Source organism: Petromyzon marinus, chromosome 13 (genome assembly GCF_048934315.1).
Source record: "Petromyzon marinus isolate PM22_M1 ecotype Great Lakes invasive population chromosome 13, UKy_Petmar_22M1.pri1.0, whole genome shotgun sequence".
Classification (NCBI taxonomy): Eukaryota; Metazoa; Chordata; class Hyperoartia; order Petromyzontiformes; family Petromyzontidae; genus Petromyzon; species Petromyzon marinus.
The window spans coordinates 3,823,786-3,846,408 of NC_133679.1; the positions used below are offsets into that span (position 1 = coordinate 3,823,786).

A 22,623-nucleotide genomic window follows, 5' to 3' on the forward strand; every position below is an offset into this window, starting at 1 on the left:
GCCACCTGCTCCTGCCGGCAACAACGGAGAATGCTCGATCGAGGGAAGAAGTGCGTGCGTGCCAAATGGCATTGTGGGCATGCAATCAGTCCACGAGCTTGTTTCATTGTAGATTGTCCTACAGTATAATGTTTTATTTTTGGTTTTCGTGCCACTTAATCGCCCCGTTTCTGCGCGTGCGCTTTATTTTGCGAACGTTGCTTTCACTTATGCGCACGCTCCGTTCGATTTTCACCGTTCGATTTTCACCGTTCGATTTTCACCGTTTATATTACATATCCCAGGGTCTCCCTCACAAAACAAAAGGAGGGACGATTTCGATGGGCTATCGCGTGCTTCTAAATTAACGCCATTTATTGATTCATTGATCTCCATGGACACTCCGGCCCGGAAGGCCGATTAACGGTTTCCATCGAACACCGCCGTGGTCTTCAAATGTGCGTGCACAAGCGTTTCCTCGCGGGCCGTTCTGCTGGTACCGTCCTCGTCCAATGTTGCGATTGATCCACCCTTCCGTGGTGGCTCCGTATAACCCATTTGCCCTTACTTGGCTTCAGTGCTACCTCTAGTGACCTTGATGGAGTTACCCAGCGCTCCTCCTGTTCGCCGTGCCCTCTGGCCGTCTCCATCGAACACGAAGGAGTGCATCGCAGCGATGCACTACGCTGCTCCCGACGCGGTTATCTGCCTTGACCCACCTGAAAGGGAAATTGTCGGCAATGCTCTGCATCTGCAATGGCCGAACGAAAGAAGACGAAGAGGAGGAAGAGGGAAGATGATTGGTTTAATTTTTATCTCACGGGTTGCACTTCATATCTCTTTCATCAATTCGTTTCATCTATTAGACACATAGCATCCTGCGATATGGTTGTATCCGCATTCTTTCTGCTAATTAAACTTTAATAATAGTTAATAATATTCAGCTCTTTGTCAGTTGGCTGTTGGATTAAGGCCTTCCCACGCCATGCCAGTCATAGAGGGTTTGTTTGACCGTACTTGACCATGCAGGTCAGTGTGAGTTCACCAAGTGGGAGGGCTCACACCCATTTCAGATATCGCTTGCTGCGGAAGTTGGCCGTGACCGGGAATCTCACTAAGGTCATTGGGTTCATGCCGCATGAAGTACTGCGTCAATTCTAGATTTGAAGCTTTCGTGACTGCAAGGATCCATACTCTTTGGTTCTATTCGGTAAAGTCACGTAGGTAAAAATAAAATAACAAAAAATCACGACGTTTCGGCCACAACCCAAGTGGCCTTCATTAGGTGAAGGGACTGGACTGTCCAGAGGACAGCGTTGGAGTGAAGACTGCAAGCCCAGGTCGCGTCCTTTAAGCTGTGTGGGAGGAAACAAAAAACGCCTTGACAAAGGAATTAGCATAACAATGATGTACTGGACCGGCACGGTGGGGGGGGGGGGAGAAGGAGTTTACATAATGTTGGTGTGAAGGGAAATAAGCTGCTGTGAAAGTTTGGGATACCACTACTTGTATAAATATACTGTACCATTGAAAATTAGTTTAATGTTTGGTTTGATTTAGAACATCTTTCCAATGATTGCTTAATTTGAAACCATCCTCTCGGTTGAAATTGTGTCTGTGTTTGTAAATCTGAATTGCCTCGTGGACAAATCTCTGATAAAAACCTGGGCTTGCTGTCTTCACTCCAACGCTGCCCTCTGGACAGTCCAGTCCCTTCACCTGATGAAGGTCACTTGGGTTGTGGCCGAAACGTCGTGATTTTTGTTATTTTATTTTTACCTACGTGACTTTACCGAATAGAACCAAAGAGTATACTGCGTCAATGCTCTACCAGTTATGCTGTACCTCTGTGTAATCGTGAAATGTATCAACCAGTGGATGATAGGTTCCATACAGACACCATTACAGAGTGAATAGAGAGAATATTCATTCAGAATTACATCCAATTTGCAAAACATGTGACCGGCCCTCGTATTTATGCATGCTCATGATAAAATGCTGTTATATATTTTTTTACTCAAACCATGCATATGAGCCGAAAGGAATTGTATTTAACTGTGTATGCTATGGACGATAAATTATCGTAACATAAATGACACTATTTTGACGTGCATAATCTCGTGCTGAAATCTTCATGGGACTTAACTCTGGTCTCTGACAGCTCATCAAGAGGCACGTTTACTTGTAGCTCACATTCCTAGGTTTCTGGAAAATAAAGAAAATGATAACAAACGGGATATTGTTGCTATGCGTATTCTTAAAATGAGTTCGTATTCAGAGAAAAAAAACAACAACAACAATGTTTTCTTTACAAACATTGCACGCTCCCGGCTATGATCACATACATGGACACTCGCGAAGAGAACCGAACAAAAGATCAAAATGGGGCTCATTGAAGCGTGCAGAGATGCACGCTCGATTTACACTGAATGACAGAGAGAGGAACACATGGATCGGGCATCTAATGCAAATCAGTGCCATCATACTGACAACAAAACGAATAGGTCTTGGACAGGATACATCGCTAGAAGGGGGTAGGTGGCTAATGGATAAGGTTAGCGATGGAATGGCAGCCGAAAGAGAGAAACATGCCTGAGAGGGTGACCACCACGGCAATGGAGCGATGAGATGTATTCCTGCGCTGGACTGAGATGGATTGTAGCGCTGGTAGAGCCATGAGGGATGGTGATGACCTGACGAGGCATTTATGTAGCAGTGGATAAACCATGGATGATGATGGCGATGATGAAGTAAAGAAACAACTTGCATTTCGGGCAGAAGTAGTATCAGTAGCCTCACTAGAAATGCAACTTAAAAATTAAATGTGGCTACAACATATAACAATGCAATTATCTGTTCATTCTACAGCCACATAAACATAAATGATTGCGGTATTCATCTTCAGGGGTTTTATTTTTAACCCATCCACCGTCGGTTTTATCCTCGGCTGTCTCAGCAGATTATAGACACGTGGGGTAGTTTAAATCAGCAAGTCAAGTGTAAAATAACTGTAGAACAGATGGGCAGTTCATTTGGAGGTTTATCAGCAATAATAATGGCTGTAATTTGCTTCATGGGAAAACATAAATATAGTTACAATAAACGTCCTTTTTTTATTTATGTGATAATTGCACGCGCTTAGACGAAATTATAAAGTCATCTCTGTAGTGACAGTCCAGCATAAGTCTGCAAGTTGCTTCCATGTGGAGGCAAACAGGCTGCAATAATGATTGCGCCGTGGCTTAATGTCTTTGGTACTTAATTTCGTCAGCGCGCGTGTTTACTCGAGGCTGAGAAGATTTTCAACAGATGTCTGCAGCAAATAACAAAGGTCACGTGCAAGAATGTTTATTGCACAGAGATACCGGATTGGCCTTTATATGCATATTGCAGCGGGCAGGCAGAGTGCTCGATTGACTTCCCAAATTAAAATACCGTATTTATAGCCTTTTATCAATCCATAGCTTGGATAAAGACCACTTGCGTGCAATGTCAGTCGTGGTGGGAGTTGTTTGACCATACTTCACTTTGATGGTCAGCGCAGGTGGGTCAAGTGGTGAGCCATGGCCAGAAACGCAACTCGACACTCCAGGTCGTAAGCTCTTCCTTCCGATATTTGGACACCACTTGAGCTATGCACTTTTAAATCTAGATTGAAATTGTTATTTCTTTAGAACGGTTTAGTTTTGTTGTCCGTCCCGCCACACCTCCAGTGAGCACGGTTGGCCACGTGCGGTGCGAAAGAAGTTGAACATACACACATTGTGTGTACCTCTACACTACTGCACTCCTCCTTTTGTTTATCCATAAATAGCTATCCATGATAGAGGTATAAATGTGTCGTTAAAACCCGCCACCACCCGACACAGCCAACTAGTAAGGGTTGTCACGTAAACAGAACGCGGCCAATTCGTCACTAGTACAGCACGCCGGTGTGTTGGAGAGCCAAGCTCACAACATTTACAATCTGAGTACTCAGTCGTGGCTTGGCTCTCCAACCCACCGGTGTGCTGTACCAGTGACGAATTGGCCACGTTCTGTTTACGTGACAACCCTTACTAGTTGGCTGTGTCGGGTGGTGGCGGGTTTAACGACACTTTTATATTTTTACACGCTCTAACCCAAAAACCTATATTATGCATGTAATTGGTCGCGAAACCTTACGTGTTAAACATATATAACTAACATTTGTGTTTTATCCTTGAACCGATTCTGTGTGTTTTAAACTCATTGTCGCAAGAAGGGGGACGGTGCCGCTAAAGAAACGTGAAATAGATACATTGAAGAATAAATAAATGTCCGGTCGCGCGATGAATTGGCTTGAACAAGATGAGCAGAGCTTCGCTTTGCAAGTGAGAGCCCTTAGAGCATTCTCTGTCCACCGCTGCGGGAAAGCTTAGCCCGAAGCTTCGCACCGATGCCCCAGCGCAATGCTTCTCGCTATTCATTACGTCGCTTACGACTGCTGTTTTTGAGGGCACACAATAAAACAGGCTCCTCGTCATCCCGCGAGCTCATTGTCACCTTCATTGCTATTTATTCGAGTTGTGCTTTAGAGGCTGCCTGGATTCAGAAGAAAAAACACCGAGAATAATGCAGTGAAGCAATTTTTTGCACGTCTTTGTTAGCGTTCACTGTGCGTGTGTGTGTGCGCTGTGTACGGATTTTAATACATATTGTGAATGGTTAGTTTTGGCTTTGTTATCGATTGTTTGATATGTGCGCTATGAATGAATTATTATTGTTTTGCTTCGCAATGGCCTCAGTGTGCGTGCGTCTTGCTCGCCATCAAAATTGATTGCTACCCCCTTGTTCTAATTCATATTTCTACCCCTTTCATATGTTGACCGCTGTGGAATATATATGAAATATCGCAAATCTATATTTGGCAAGCCTTTGGTAACGGCAACACTTGGAAACTAAATGACAAGTAGCTTGTATTCTTAGCTCTTTCGGTAAAGTCACGTTGAAGGGAAACAATAAAATAATAAAATATATATAAAACAGTAAAAATTCTCACGACGTTTCGACCATAACACAAACCGTTTGTGTTATGGTCGAAACGTCGTGAGAATTTTTATAGTTATATATATTTTATTATATTATTGTTTCCCTTCAACGTGACTTTACCGAAAGCGCTAAGAATATGAATTACTGCAGTCACGAAAGCTTTACATCAAGTAGTTTGTGTTATTTATACAACATTGTGATTTTTTTTTTATAATCTTATTAAGTGATATGTGGGTGTGTGTTTTTGCAATCACCAAAACAACCGCAGCGTGAAGTTTCTCATTTGTGAGATACTTTCAAATTGAGCAGATAATGTGTTCTTAAAAGTAAGCCACTCGTAGCATCAATTCGATGTCACTGTCATATAATGAATATGAATTTGGGACAACCTCATCTTGACTGGCTGGTGGGATTATATATTTTAGAATGTCAATATGTATTGTTTTAGTCTGTATTTTTTTAGTATGTTCTCCGTGTGCTTTGGCTTCCCGTTTATGCTCAGAATCTTGCATTCCAGTGGTAGAAATTAAAGTTTATCTTTAATTCTATTTCACGCAAAGTATTTTACATCCAGTGCAACCACTGCGCATGTTATGTCATGTGGTTCTGGATTTTTGTTGTCGTTACACAGTCACGACATTACAGATTTTTTGTTTTTGTTTTCAAAGAGCATTGAAGCGTCTGCACTCACTCGCATGAAATACCTTGACCCAATTTACACATGCAAAGCACCATCCACGGCATTTAATCGCTTTGCGAGATTAGCCCACATACAAAAATGATTCCACTTGGAACGATTATTTACAGCCTACTCAATGTTTCTATTATTTTGAGTGCAATGGCATTAACACAACGATGCACACATATATAAAGGGCGCCCAACATATAGTCTGCATAGGCTGTTGGGGCAAGTGCTTTTAGAGGGCACCTACCAGACTAGGCCACCTGTGTCTACCCTGTTCGCATGTTTACACACTACACCAGGTACTATTGTAAGGCTAAGTCGATGTAGGGGAGTCGCAGGACCAGTTCACATATTTGCCACTGACATTGGCTGTTAGTGGGAATTAAACTCCGGTCTTTGGCTTTGTCGCCCAGGGCACTAACCACGACACCACAGCTCTCCAGGGAAGCATGAATACACACGACGACAAGCATGTAAACATGCGTGTGCATGCCACAGCAGTAAACAATCTCTGCCGCACATGTAAAGCACATTGGAGGAAGTATTGGCACAGAAAGCCACGTCTGTCATGAGGGCATACTCTACTTTTAATTTAAATTCATAATTTTCTCTAGCCCTTTAATGTTTGTTCAGGTACAATATTTGCCAATGAATTAAAAATAATATATATTTATACCGGGCCTGAGTTTTATTTTTGCCAGCTCACGCTTGCCCAGGAGGTAGCTTGAGGGAGGAGAAGAATACACATTGGCGATGTTTATTCAAAAGCTTGATGTGTTTGAGGTTGCGAGGCCCTTTGGGTTGCAGAGGGGAGCCTGTGTACCAGCCAAAAACACAGTGTGTTTTAAATATGTGCATGTGATGGCAACCCGTTGATTCGTCCGTTGTTTTATAGTCCGTGGATGGTGGGGGTTGCATGTGACAGTGTTTGCGGTGAGCAGTGGTGTAGCGGTTAGCGCTACGCTGTGCTACGAAACCCGGTGACACGAGTTCGATTCCCGCTCACGGCCAACACCGGTGACGATTATCTGCACCGGTCCTGGGCCTCCCCTAGGTCGACTCTGCCTCAAACGAGTACCTGGTATAGTTTACATCGCCACTGGGAAGACAAAGGCGGCTGGACGTGGCGCTGGCCACGCACCCGCTCCGTGTGCCATGCTGGCCTTCACACAGTGCTTGCTAGCAGCACTTGCCCCGAAAGTCTTTCAAGGCTACACGGGGGGTCTTTGCAGTGCTTCTGCCGTGCTATTTTTCTCGTGAACCGTGCCCCCTTCCTACCCCCGTGGCCTTCTTTCATTAATTCTCAGAGGTCTGTCATCTAAAACATGTGCATTCGCAGGGACATATTGCATTGGAAATTTCTGCTGGAAACATATCCACAAGGGAAGAATTGGTAGAGAAACCATGGGTAGTCTTGCACGTGACATTGCTGTGTAAGGTATCAATTTGTTTGCAAAACCTTTATATAATGCGTGTCCTAACCAATATACAATTATTTCTATGTGGACAAATGGTTAGCTTAGTTCCTGTTCATTGAGGTTTATTTAAGTGATAGCTACAGTATCCCATTACGATACAGTGATCTCCGCATATAATGTATACGGTAATAGTATTTTCCTCTATGTAATGTTTTTTTGTCTTTGGATTGCGCTAAAACTAACAGTAACTCTAACCATAAGACAACATTATGGATACAATGTGATGCTTTGTTGATCACATTAATACAGTTGTATGAGCATTAGTGGTGCTTACTTCAATATATCACTATGCAAGTGATGCATTCATAATATAGTTTTTTGTTGGGTTAGATCGTGTAAATATGTAAATTTGTCGTTAAACCCGCCACCATCCGACACAGCCAACTAGTAAGGGTTGTCATGTAAACAGATCATACCAATTTGTCACTAGTACAGCACACCGGCGTGTTGTAGAGCCAAGCTACAGCATTGATGTCTCCAACACACTGGTGTGCTGTACAAGTGACGAATTGGCCATGTTCTGTTTACGTGACAACCCTTACTAGTTGGCTGTGTCGGGTGGTGGCAGGTTTTAATGACACAATTATATATGTATGCGATCTAACCCAAAAAACCCTCTATTGTGGATGATATTGGTCGCGAAAGCCTACGTGTTTAAGTGATGCATTGTCACATTTAATTGGGTTGCATGAAAGAGAACAACAAAATATGGTGGAATTACAATCATAAAATGTACAGTTGGGACAAACTTTGGCAGGTGGCTTGACTCAAATGATGAGCGTTACAAGTTAAAATCGTAGTTGTGGTCGTTGTATCTGATTGTCCCGCTGGTCGTCGATTTAATGAGTACTCGCGTAGAGAGACATAAGCAGTTGTCCTAAGAATCGACAGACACGTCCTCATCATAGGAACATGGAATTTCCACCACACTGGCCTTGGACCGCCGTTATATTGCTCGGTAGAATTATCAAGGGGATAATTTGACGTCGACTTCTAAGAACGCGAATGGAGTTTGGTTAAGGCGCATCGCACCTTGGCGGACTTCCTGACTTGTGCTTGCGTATAGATGGCCCGGTATCATCACACGATGGTGCCCACTCACGTGATGCACGTTTGCCTCTCGAATGTGTGCCGCCAAGCAACGCTCCGGGATAGTCCACGTTTCTGGGAATTTTTACGCGTTAGGACGTGAATTGCCTCCGACGCGTGAATTCTAACGCGAAGTAACATGCACGGCGATTTTAGCCGCAGGGCTTGAGCGCGTTCGCTGTTCAGCAACAACTGACGTATCAGTGAAGGTGCCGATGCACCACGTTGTCCTTGGGACCCATGAGTGGGCATTCGGTTAATGCCTACCACCGAGCAACAGTGTGTAGTTGATCGTTTCTTCTGTAATAAAAAAATATTTTTTTCAAATGAATGGAACGTTTCTGAACGATTCTCACTGTGAAATGGACAATGCGTTTTTGAGAGCACCCCCCCCCCCCACCCCACATGACGAACAACGACCGATCTGTATGACCGCCCCCCTCTCAACCACCCCCGCTGTCGTTGCAGCCGCTCCGGTGTTTGCGAAGCGCCCGAGGGACACGCTCGCCTACGAGGGCATGGACGTGGTGCTGGCGTGCAGCGTGACCGGCCACCCCGTGCCCACCGTCAAGTGGGTGAAGAATGGAGACATTGTTATCCCGAGTGACTACTTCCAGATTGTGGTACGAGTCTCTCTGGCCCTTCCTTTATTTCCTTCCATCTCTCTTGCCTTCTTCCAGCGAGTAAGATTTGTTGCGATTCTAGTCGAATGAATGGGGCGATTCTTAAAGGGGAAGACAAAGAACTTGATATAAAAGTAATTTCTTTCAGTTCTCTTTTTGTTGCCCCTGCTCTTATTTTAATTGTCAATAACCATTTTTTTTGTTTTATAATACGAACCCCATGCATTTACTGCCTTCATTTGTATAACCTTTTGTATGCAGTAAGGGAAGCTTCTTACAGTTCGGTAGTTTTAATCAATAGTCCACTGGCTGGGTGACGGCTGTATTTTTTTTGTTAGAAATATAATTCAATTTGCTTAAACCCCTTAAGCTCCAATTCCATGAAGTATGGTAACAATTTTATCTTCCAAGGCAAGAATTATTTTTTTCATCTCAAAAGATAACCTTGTTTTGATGTTACAAAATACTTTTTGGTAAGCGATCAATGCAGGTACATTGTATATTGCTCTATGTGGCACAGGATAGGTCAGGATCTCCAAATACATTTTTCTGTCAATCGTTAAATGGAAACATGGCATTTTTATTTTATTTAAAATTAGCACATTTCACTCATATCACCACATTTAAGAATCTGGCCACATGCCATTGTTAAAGCATGAATTCACGTAACAGAATAGATCACTGTAATTACCGTACCCTCCAAGAGAATGTCATTAGGGCCTTGATATTGTGAACTTAAAGCCATTCTGTTAATTATTTACAGAGACAGCAGTTCTACTGTACCTTTAACATTGTTAGGGGCTGTAATCTAATTGTGTTGAATGTGTGTAATGTTCTGAGCCATTTGTCAATCTTGACATAATTGGTTTATCACGCGGCACCATCAGTAGAACATTGCAATGAGCTTCATGGGTAAATTAACGATTAACAGCTTATTATTCACACTCACTATCCATTGATTTCTTTCACTATTTATACACTCGGTAGCCATTTAAAGTGTGCTTAAAAATGATTTAGCAAATGCTTCCTGTAGGGCATGGGATATTGCAAATTCCAAAGAGGTGTATTAGCCTCAGTCTCATTTCGTTTATGGTTTACTATAGTTATATTTCATGTCACTGTAGTTATGTATAAATCTCGCCATCGGATTATGGTTACTCATTTAATAATTATAAAACAGACCCACAAAGTAAATATTTTAAAATGTTTCTGAAGATTGGGCTTTTCAAAAAATGCCATGAATTTGGACCAATTTGTTGGTGATGTCATCTCAGTAAAACACAAGTAGCAATTTTAAATAAAGCTTCAATAAAACTGTCCTTGTTTTGAAATATTAACGCAATTTCTGGAATGCAAGTGTTTGCGTTTATTACCTTTCTCTTACACAGTGACTATAATAAACAGTGCACAAGCGCTGCGACTTGCGTTCATTTTGTGTAGAGTTTATTTTTTGGGGGGGTCAAAATGTATAATAACAGAATTGATAAAGTTACACAAATCGGCGATGTTTTAGAACAGGCTAACAAAACGCCTTATGACAACCATCATTAACACCATGGTGTATTACAGAAAAATATCCAGTCGCCAACATGTTAATGCAAAGGCCCTTTACCGAGAGAGAGAGATCGAGGTCACTTATAATAATAATTTCATGATTAAAGACCGTTTCTTTTAAATGTTACACGCAGCTCTTTGTCAATCCACCACTATGCCCTGTCAGTCATTGGGGGCGGGGGGGGGGGGTGTTTCACCATAATTCACCACCATCCACGTTGATCTGTGCGGGTTGATGAAGGGGGGTGGGGGAGGCCTGAACTAGCTCGTATATCACGCTGTACTGATGTTAGCCACGTCTGGCAATCAAACTCGGGCGACCTGATTTCACCACCGCTTCCACACTTTTTCTATCATGGGGCAGCGTTAATGGTTGACACGGAGAGGTGATTTCGGTTTACGAGTGTAGACCACTGGCAATCTTTCCAATTATCGTCAGAAACTGCATCTTTATTTAGACTAGAGCAATCCGATGAGCTGTGAGGCTCTTTTTCACAGATGTCCAGTAGTTTCACGGACGTCCGGTAGAATGACTACAAAATGTACAACTTCCACGTTGAATTTTTACCATGATAAAATTGATGTCGTTAGCATTATTCTGTCTCCTATGTGTATGTTGATCATGTAGTGCTAATGGGAATGAGCAATGAATTACATCATCTTTTAAAAACGTAGGAAGTCAGCAGGAATGGCGTAAACTCAGAACAAAACTGCTGCTACAGTGCATGCAATGGCATTGGGTTTATAATTAAAGGTCAGGTTTTTTGAGATTATAGTGACTTATGAATTGGATTGTGTTCTTCATGAGTAGAAATTAGTTCGATATTCACAATTCAGAATTTTTTTCCATCTCTTTCCATTGATTCCCATGAAGTTTCCATATTTTGCATTAATATTGTTGACTACTGAATTGTACCTGGCAATGTTTATGCGTACAATACATTTGAAATGTCCAACAACAAATAACAATTGTAATAATATTCTGTGTCCACAAAGGCCCAATAGACGCACACTCACATCTTGTAAGTTTGTTTTCGCAGTCACAGAAATTTCTTAGAATAGTGCTTTCTATAACTCGAACGTGCTAAAGAATTCATTTTAACCCGTAAACATCCGTTAGCAAGTGTATACATTTTGCTCGTCTACCGTTCATTACCTATGCCGGCACCCAAAATTACTGCGTCGAGCGCACCCCTCTGCATCGTGTCTCTGAACCCGTCCGTGACGCTTTCAATCCGCAGGACGATCACAACCTCAAAATCCTGGGGCTGGTGAGGTCGGACGAGGGCATTTATCAGTGCATTGCCGAGAGCGAGGCCGGAAATGCCCAGTCGAGTGCGCAGCTTCTCGTGCTGGAGAGAGGTGAGTCACGGCGGGTCCCCGTGCCATATTGGGTGCAGCGTAACAGGTCCCTGCAGGGTGGGCTGGTAGGAACATTGGAATTTTGCGCAATTTTATTTTTACACCCCAACAACACGAGATTTCACTTCGTTAAAGTTTTGAAAGGGGACGGACGGACGGACACATTAATCTATTGCATGCTGGTACACTCAGTTTACAACTTCGTTCCTACCAGTAAAAGCTTAACATCTTTTTATAGTTGACTTGAGCTGAGCCGATCCCTGAGCTGGGCTCCACGCTACGTTCGGGCAGGTGACAACTGTGCGCGTTACAAATGAGCATGGTTGTTATTATTAGGTGGGATTTTTTTTTCCGCGATTAGACGTTGAAATTGTCAAGTGAGCGGGTTGGCGCGTACGTCTGCTGTTCGTGCGACGTCGTCGGATGGATAATAAAAATCAAGGAAAGCAAATTAAATTTCGATTTAAAGGAAAGCAAACTTATGCCGTGCGACCGGAGATGCGCGTGTGACGTTGTGAATTCGCCCGAGGTTAAATGCACCACCCCCCCTCTCCCCGTGAGCAGGACAGGTGTGATACAATTATGGTTTAGCAATTTACAAGGACAGGCAGCAGTTACAATTGAGCACTTTGCATAATATCACAACTGAAACATTACAGACCATCGCAGGGGGTGGTTTTATGAGTGGCACATTGTTTAAATGTTCGTGTTTTACATTTGTGGCTTGCTCATCTTTCCTTGAGATAATATTCGGGGAGGGGAGGAGTGAAGTTCGTTATGCAGCAATTGTAAATTTCTAAAGGGATGTTTATTTGTAACAGGGATGTTCGTGTTAAAATCGCTGAAAAATAAATAATGTTCATCAATTGTAATCGAACGTTCGTCATTATGGCATCATAGTAGAGTAAGCTGACGACTACACCTCTACTCACCCCATACATGTACAAAGATACCCTGTACAGCTGGCATTGTGTAAAGGCCACCAAGGTGCATGAAGGGGTGCCCAGAACCACACTTAGTTGCCATGTCTACCCAGTGTGAATGTTTACGCACTGCAGTATGCTGTTCAAGTAAGTCTGAATTGACTTGGAGGAGGCCCAGGACTTGTCCAGGTGTCACTCGCCACCGATATTGCCCATGGCCAGGATTTGAACTCTGGTTACCGGGTGCATTGTGGAGTCCGCTAACAACTGCACCCACTGCTCCTCACTTGCATCCACACGTACAATCATGGCCACACGAACATATGCACGTGCATGGATAAACATGAGAACATCATTCGGATTCCAGTTGCGTATCGGGTAATATCGAAATTCCCTGAAAAACTGCTTGCAGGAGCATACCTTATTTCATTCCACGCGATAGGCAAAACTATGGCATGCTTGCAAAACATCTAGGAAGGGGTTAAACATTCTCCTCTTTGCTTCTGACATACGCGTGCATGCAAGCATGTACGCACCTTGTTGACGTGCTTGGAATGTTCGTTGCAGGGATGGAGTTTGGGTTGGCCATTAGCGTCCATCGTGGCAGTTGTTTCAGTTGTTTTTCGCGGGACGTATCTGTCAGCACTGCCCGCCGTGTGGGCGATGGGGGGTGGCCATCACCTGGTGTCATCTTGATGCCTCTGACCCTTTCCTCATCCTCCTCCTACCTCCTCCTCCATTTCCCCCACTTCCCCCCCACTGCTCCCTCCTCCCCCCCCTCCTCCTCAACTGCCCAGCCCAGTAATGGTCTGGGCCCTATGTGTCAGTGCATTGATCAAACATCTGGAGGGATTGGTATCGGCCTGGGATTGGTATCGGCCTGGGATTGACGTCCACGGCCATTGGCGCCACGATGACAGCTGCGGCTGGAGAGAGCCAGGATGTTTTTTTCTCTCTCTCCAGGGGATGTGGTGATGCCGTGCGCACGCAAGATTCTGCATTCCGTTTCACTTTAAGATATTTCTTTTCGGCTGCGTGAACTCTCAACAAAGAGGCAGTTAATGGCTTCTGGTTAAGACAAAAATAAGAAGGGCATTATTGCTAAATCAACGTGCACATTTCTCCGAGGCCGTCACGGGAGTGATTTGTTTGGGCTCATTGAATTTTCTTGTTAAGAATGCTCGCCATGAGAACGATATAAATATTGTTTAGAACCCTTAATTTGTGTTCGCGAAGACACGCCCCCCCCTCTCTTTCAGCTCGACGTGGAATGCACTATTTATAAATTAGAGGCACTTCTCTCACTGCGCACATATTGGGAAATAAAACACTCTTTAAATTGAAATCTGCAAATGCAATATGCAGCAGTGTGCTGAAAAATATTGCTTTAAATAAATAATCGCTGATTTGGATGATCTTTAATTGTATAACATGATGCTTACAGTCAGCGATGTGCCCAGTAAATAAGCAAATGTGTGTGATAATTCTTAAGTGATGCACATAATCGTTGCTGTTATTGCAGCCATTTTTTACAGCTTATCCGAGGCATGTTCTATTGTTCTATTGTTCCATTGTAAACGTGTGCAACTGTTCCTTGCACGACGAAGCTGCTAATATTTAGACTTAAAGTGGACTCTTATACAATTTTCATGCTCACATTCAATATAAGGTAGCAGCATAGTGTAACATTGAAAACAAAAAAACGCCACAATACTCAATAACACTGTGGCCTTAAAGACAAAGGTATATGTTAGGCACCACGGGGACGAGATACTTACTACCTCTCCTGGTATACAGGAGGTAGTGGGTTCGATCCAGACACTGGTGCCTGCTGTATATTTGGGGTTGCGTGTCTCTTTCCCCGTGGTGGTGTGGATTTTTTTTGTCCCCACTCCTCCGTTTTTTTTCCCTCCACATTTAGAATGACCAACACGCATTTAATGGTATTTGGCTGCTAACAAAAATTCCACAAGATAAGCAACTTCGTTGAGCTATCATTTATGGCCAGGTCACTTCTGAATAAAGAGCTCTAGAACTCAGTAGGCCTTACCTGATGAAATAAAAAAATAGTCGCGTTTATTAATCGGCAACGTTATTGGGCAATCGCCCTTCAGAGCACACAGAGCAGCCAGAGAGGTCGATTATACAACCATTGAATAGCTGATGTTTAGCTTTAGCTATTTTCACGAATGTTACATTCCTTGTAGTATTTTTTTTCTTTTTCAAATATTGACTTAATTGTTTTATGTACAATCTGTATTATCAAGACGCTGCAATTTCATTTCCCATAAGCAGCGTTTATTTTCTTTCCCCCCGCCATTCCGGTTAAGAGAGCTCAGCCTTTGCTCCGTCCGCAAAGTGCCTCTGGAAAAGAAAAACAAAAAGACTCCTCCACCTGGCCAATGTTTATGAAAGGAATAACTAAGGAGCACACGCATGGAGGGGACAAGCAAAATATGGAGGGCCTTAAAAAGAAGGCGCAGAGATTAAAACGTAGTAATGCGATGCCTGCAGCATGGTAGGTATAACGAGCGCGCGCGTGTGTGTGTGTTGCTATAATCGTATGTTCTCACATGTGCGATGGATAAATGGGGCAGCTGTTTTACATTAAAGGGAAGCCCCGTTCACTCATTTTGGCTAATTAGGCTCAACTCTGATTAATGCGACGGACGTGTGCGTGAATCGGTACTGCGGACTTAAATTCTAATTATTATTTTCTTACCAAAATTACCCCGACCCTCGGCTCTTATATTTTTTTTGGGGGGTGCGGGGTGGAGGGATTTCTTCCAGTGGTAGTATCGCTTCTTTTTTTTACCTCTTGTTGAAATAGTATTGCATTCATTCACACATTTCTAGAAGCAAAGTATTGCACTCTTCTTTCTGCTTTTTATATTGAACACGCGATGTTAAATTTGATTCATCAAACCTTAACTGAAATGCCTCCTTTATGAACCCTGTATTTGTGATGAAGAATGCCAGATGCTGAATTGTCATGTGGCTTCCAATTGTGGCACCTTCCGGGTGTGTGATTTTCGGGAATTGGAATGAAAAGCGAAAGCGAATTGGTCACATCTCAATGCGAGCTTCTATAAAAGCAAGCAAGGCGCATTCAGCCAATCAGCGCCACCAATTCACACAATCAGGGGAACAGTGGGCCGAGTTGCGAAGGCAATTGATAAGAGCTATTGTTGAAATGAGCCGGCGCTTAGGACTTGACAATGGATTAATTACATCATGGGATCTCCTTTGCCACTACCAAAATATGATAATAGGTTTTTTTTGTTTCTGGCAAAAAAACAGGTGTTAAGATGTTAAAACACCAAGCTGAAAACTTTTACATTAATCACAATGCTTGTGGTCAGAATGCAAAAAAAACATACTCTGATAATATATGCATTGTCCTTGAAACTGATTGGTCCACACCAGAGACAACGCTTTTTGGCGTCCTCTGGTCTAACACCGTTTGACACGCCACTAATTATAACCTGTGCCGGTATAAACAATAACAAATATTGTTATTCTTGGTTCTTTCGGTAAAGTCACGTAGAAGGAAAATGATAGAATAAAAAAATAATTAAATTTTCACGACGTTTCGATTGCAACACAAGCAATCATCATCAGGTGTGAAAACCACAGCAAGAAAATTGAGAATTCTATTGGTTTATTTTTATTATTTCTCTTCTACGTGATTTTACCGGAAGAACCAATAATATGAATCCCTGCAGTCACGAAAGCTTTAAATCGAAAAATAACAAACATTGTTATGTGGCATATACCACTGAGTAGTATTTTCTGGCACGTAATGCCATGCTGTTGTGGTACACCAAATAGCTTACTTAATGATGGTTCTTTCGGTAAAGTCACCACATAGAAGGGAAACAATAAAATAATTAAAATATAAAACAATAAAATTCTCACGACGTTTCGACTGCATTATCAGGTGTGAAAACCACAGCAATACATTTTGAAAAAAGTGGCGTTTTTTACGTTAGCACCACGGAGAGCGATTTGACAGTTTGTTCAGATGGACGAGTCCATCTATGTACGGCAAAAGAGGAGGGGGAGGACGAAAAATAATGGATGCAGTCTGAAAGCCACCTTTTCATTATTTAATTGTTTCCCTTCTACGTGACTTTACCGAAAGAACCAAGAATATGAATCCCTGCAGTCACGAAAGCTTTAAATCAAAGTTTAATGTCTAATGTTTACATTTTCACGAAACCATTTATAATAAAATTATAAAATGAGAAAGTTTACTTCATTTAGTTATTGCGTTGAACCCTGTAGATAAATAATGCAAGCATCACATTTAGCCTGGAAACATTATTATTGTACCAATACGCGTATAGGAAGGAAAGCTAAACACCGGGGAACATTTGTTTTTCTTGTGAACAACATTTGAGAATGTTTAACACGTAGGCTTTCGCGACCAATATTATTCATAATAAAGGTTTTTGGGTGAGATCGCGTTATTTATAAATGTGTCATAACCCTCCACCACCCGACACGGCCAAACAGCAAAAAAGTGTCACGGTGACAAAAGACAAATAGTTCACGACTTTAGCCCACTGGTGTGTTGAAGAGTGAATCCACAACATTTACAGTTTGAGTACGACGTTTCGCTGGTAATTACATCCAGCATCATCGGGCAATTCGCCAATCGCGACCACTCAAAAGCTTTCTGACAACCTTAAGGTGCTTGGGCTCAGAGTAGCAAATGCAAAGCATACGTTTCTTCCTTTTGGGACTCTCCACTGTGCAGTAGTGCGGCAAGGGAAAAGCCCTCGCTATTTATCAAGTGAGTGTCCCATTATGGTTTGAGAACCTAAAATAGGAGAAATCATTTGTCCAGCCCTATCCCTGCCCTGACTATGCGAACTGTATCCTTGTTGTGTGTCGCACACTGGCCAAAGATGTCGCACGGCAACATTGAGCTTTACCTGCTCGTCTCTGCTCAGTGACACATTGCCTTTCACTTGCGCCTTGTGACAGTGTGCATTTTGTTAACGTGCTGGTGTATAAACAAACCATCGCTCCTTGTAACATGGCCAGAAACGACAGCATTACCTTATCCTATTTTCTTCTCTTGCTTCCTGCAATCAGTCATTTCATCGTGGCAATTGGCGTTGAACATTTCCGCGTTATCACAAATTTTGCGGTGGTTTTTATACGCACGATCTTTTTTTTTTTTCTCTCTCTCTCTCTCATCCGTTTGGTTTTCTCAAAGTCATTGGCAAGGGCAATGTTTGTGCTCGGGTCATGCTCCGAGAATCAATTTGCGGAAGTGGGTGGGTACCCATTTTCCAGTAAATTGCTTCCAATCAGCAGGAGGCTTTTCCGAATTGTTCTCTGAAGGGCTAAGGTTTTACACCTGCTGCAATGAAAAGATGTTGTACGCACTCTGCGAGTCTTCCGAGAAGCTCACAAAGCCTCCATCCCCCCCCCCCCCCCCGCAGTTTTCGGGTTTTTGTTAAGTTTGCGGCTGCCTTAAGTCAAATAATTTGCATTCTCTCTGTGTGTGCTGCAAGCAAAAAGAAGCCTCGTGGTCTTATAGAATTCAGGTCATGTAAATGTTTCTCATTAATATGTCTTTTGCAGCCACGTAAAAAAATTACACCCAGGCATTTTGTCAACAATTATTTTGCCCGATATTTTTTTGAGTGTTACCTTTATTTTTTTCTGCGGGATTAAGAAAGTCTAAATTTTTAATGAAATATAATTGGTGCTGTGGTGAATTTAGCCATGCCTCAGAATCGCTGGTTGCAAGGTGAAGGTTTCCTATTACTGCGCCGGGTGCCATCGTTGGCTTTTCCTTGTTTACGCCTTCGCCTGTTGCCACGGCAACTTTGGCTCCCTGTTTATTTGCAACGAAATGAGGCATGGATTACCGGAGGCCTGCTATGGCTTCAGGTGAGATCCGGGGAAGCTGTGGGTATGACCTTTTGCTGCCGCAGCAGTGGTGTGTCTGACCTGAGCCTTGCCATCTGTCACATTCGAATTTATCTTGCTCTGGGATTAATTACCATGAAGGAGTATGGGTAGGCACATGTAAGCAATTAAAATGCTTCTTGATAATTTTATCTCCTCCTTATCCCTCGGTTAATTGTTAGGGAAGCTGGAGTCACCCTGACCGGTTATTATTCATTAGAGCTATCTAGCTCACTGTGTATGTGCCTTCTTAATGTTGTTGTAATGTCCATAGTCTTGTACTCTATTTCAGTTTGTGTTTGTGGATGGGCGCATGTAGGTCTGTCTGTTATTCCCTCTTATATACCCATCACGTATGAGTCCCAAGTGTTTACATTCTGTCAGGGTTCTTATTTTTATTTTTTGCCTTTTCTGTGCTTGTCTGTGATAATTTTTTTGTCCTGAAGAGTATAATGTAAAATAGGGAAGCATTTTGTGATACTTGAGCGGACACTAGAAGCTGCTCATGTGTGTTAGGTCTTCAAGGCCCGCAGTGGAATATCAACATTATTAGTCCTTTCCTGTTCCGATGACGTATGTGTACGTCATCAACTATAATACCGGAAGAAAAACCGGAAGAAAAACTTAAAATAAATACCTTTATTGGTACCTCGGCTCCCACAAGGCCATGCGGGAGGGCGTGGCTCAGTTTGGCGCCAGCTGTCATTGAGTGCAGTTCTCTGCGGTGAGCACAATGTATTCTAAAACAATGGTGCTACGCCTCTCTAAATACAATTAACGCTGAGCCACTTGCACGTTCCGAGATTCAGAGGTGAACGGGACCCACCCTGCAACTTGCAGACGTCTCGGAACGGGAAAGGGTTAAGCGATTGACCGGTATTATAGAACTACTATGGTTGACTTTCACAAAATGGTTACAGTACTCATTTTATGAACACCCAAAGGGATGAAGAAACTGAGTTAGGATTTGAAACAAAGCCCCTTCCACTTGTGAAATGGGAACTCTGGCATAGCACCACTCAGTCGGATAATATTGATAGCTAATGTTGTACTTAAATGGATAAGCAAATTACTGTGTTTTTGTATAATCATCGGCAATGGCAGTTGCACTGCTGCAATGAATGCATCCCCAAGTCATCACCAAGCTCCCTGTCTTACGATGCAACAATCCAACTAACACCTGGCGTGTTCCTTCCTTTACCTACCAATTCGTCAGTAGTCTTGGCCACCGACCGTCATTCATGGTGGTCCTGACAGGGGAATGATTATATTATTATCCCTTCTTGAGATGTGTCCTGTCCTCACAATACCAAATTGAAAATGATGATAATCGTGAATCTATAGCTGAATGAAGACCTATGTGTGTTATTGTCTTTGAGCCTATTAATCTGCAGTACACCTCATTTCCACTTGTACCATTGTTTATATTCTCTTTGTTATTCCGTTTTGTCCTTTTGCGTGTGGGCCCTCTCTCTCTCTCTGTTACCATGCCAACTCTAGGTTGTGCCTTCGTTTCATGTTGTCAGTTGTCACTCCTTCTCGAGACATAGCTTGCCCAAGTCAATAACATTCGTATGTATCATAGTGAACATTTAAATTATAATTCTGCTTTTCAATCATATTCTTGTTTGTAGTATGCTGAAATTCATTACTTTATTTTGGAATTTTCGAAATAAGAACATCCGGTTATCGGACGATTACATAAATATAATACAGTAACATATATACATGTAATACAATGATATAGGGGTGATCTGGGGCTCCCCCTAGTGGAGATGATTCTGCCAGCAGCGGCAGGAGACACTAAATACAGGACTGCACCTTTATATTTTACCTGTTACAATACAACTTGGGTACTCCAACAATAATTTTGTGTGTATGGTGAACAAAATTCCACAGTCATCTCATATTTCCGAGGCTATGAGCTCCATGGTGTAACTCGAATGCTCGTTGAACTCTGTTTGAACCGACCTAGAATATTGTTGGATTATTTATATCAATGGATCATATCAGTATCCAGTGTTTTCTTGTGTGTATGCATTTTTTGGCGCCATGTATTATGCACCAGTTATTAAATGCGCTTCCATTCACTTGGGGCCATATGAAACAATAATTGAAATGGTGGGCAGATTTTTGCCGTGAAAATCAAAATGACAGCCGCTGGGTTTATTTTTTTTACGGAGCCATTGACTTAGAAAAAAAACAATCCTGCTGTCAGGGTATGGAGGTGAACATCGTGATACCACATACTCGCAACATTGTGCCCTAATAATGTACCCATCTTCTTGTGACTACTACTACGACTACTGCTTCCTAGTTGAACTGGGACTTGGAAAAGATGCTTCGGTGTCACTTATAAGGTCATGAGCCTTTTCCTCAGGTTTGTGTTCGAAGCAGGTTTGTAAACTTATGGCGATTTAGCCCGGCGATCTGAGTTAAATTCCCGACCAGGGCGGTGAAGGGTGACCTCTGAATTTATTCTCGGCCTTCTCTTCACCAGCCTGAAATAACCAGGGTGGTGAAGTATGATCACACGTCCCTTAAGACTCATACAGTGTATGGAGACTCATCCAGCAATGGATTGACACGCACTTTTAAATAATATATATTTTTTAATATACGGATAGTATATACTTGTGTATATTAAATACGACAATTAAACTGCCCAGTGGTTGTGCAAGATTGTGAGCGTTTTGTGGGCAAAATCCCAATACAGAACATTGTCGTATCGTGTTATCTGCTGCAAAGGGGGTACTCATGATGGTTTCTTTTTCTACCAGACATAAGAGTAGGTAGGCTCTTGTGTCCCAATGCTGCAGATTTAATTCGAAATCCATACTGCAAGCAGCTGTCTTCCTGCAGGACTAAACGTTTCTCCTCCTCTTGATCTACACATCTCAGCTTTCGAGCTCGCTTCTGTCTTTCCTGTCTCATACCGGCTAACCCCTACGAAAGAGGCTTGTCAACTCTGGCGTCGCTATCCATAGTCTGGTTCTCTTTGTTTCTGGCCACTTATCAAAAGTAAAAAAAACTACCGATCGTTCTCCGTCTTGGACCCTCGTCAAGGTGGTGGGGGCCGAGGGGGCTAGTGTGGGGGGGGGGTGAATCTGCGTCGTGATAACAGCGTCGACCTTTGGTAAAAATGTCACTCGGCACATTTTGGCATACAAGTGAAAAACGCAGATTGATCGTGTAATTGTTCAACCAAGGCGGACGCGTGCCCGTACACACGAACAATGGAGTGCTGTTCAAACAGCGGATGAGTTGGCAGTAAAAGTGCAGATGGCGTGCTCGTCCGTTGAGCGAAGAGGCATCACCAAGAGCCTGATGCCCGCCCGCGCTTGTTCTTGTTGTGAAATGTCATTGTCCACCTGTCAGTAGAATCCATTACTTTTGAACTTGAGAAAAAAAGGTAACGCCGACGGTATTTTTGGCGCACGTTAAATCAGCTCTGCTGTTTTGACTGTGAGTCTGCGCGGCCATGTTTTTTTGTTATTACCGAGAATGATGTTTCATCTTTATTTCTATATATATTTAAAAATATTATTTTATTAACGATTCTGAGGCATGGGTAAATGCAATTGCAGGCACATATTGAGTTGGCGTGCACATTATACGACGGGCAAAACCATTTGGAGCTTAATTCTCAGAACCGCCGTGGTCTTTTTGCAAGCTAAAATCATCGCACCGAATATTATCCCAACATTGTCCGCCACTTTGCGAACCAGTTCTAGGACCCCCTCGCTAACCCACACCGACCAGCGTGGTTGAAGTAAAAAGAAAACCCAGTGGCGAACATGACAAAGGGGAGGCCTTCATCCAGCAGTAGATTGATAAAGGGCTGTAAATGTTAACTTATTTATGTGGATTGCACACCCAAGTATAACTGAGCATAGCAGATGTTACATTAATTGTCTTAATAACTAAACGCTGCTAGTTGATTAACTTTGAACACACGACGGTATATTCATGACGTTCCCCTTCATGTTTCA

At 42.7% G+C, this 22,623-nt stretch overlaps 1 protein-coding gene across 10 annotated transcripts in view; it reads left to right on the forward strand.

Annotated features, from left to right (window-relative positions):
• Positions 1-22,623, forward strand: part of NEO1 (neogenin 1) — a 168,859-nt gene that overhangs the window by 83,472 nt on the left and 62,764 nt on the right. For all 10 annotated transcript variants that reach the window (XM_032953170.2, XM_032953166.2, XM_032953169.2 and 7 more), the window contains exons 6-7: positions 8,710-8,864; positions 11,660-11,780. In XM_032953170.2, coding sequence (XP_032809061.2) covers positions 8,710-8,864; positions 11,660-11,780 — 276 coding nt within the window. The remainder of the gene's footprint in view (positions 1-8,709; positions 8,865-11,659; positions 11,781-22,623) is intronic.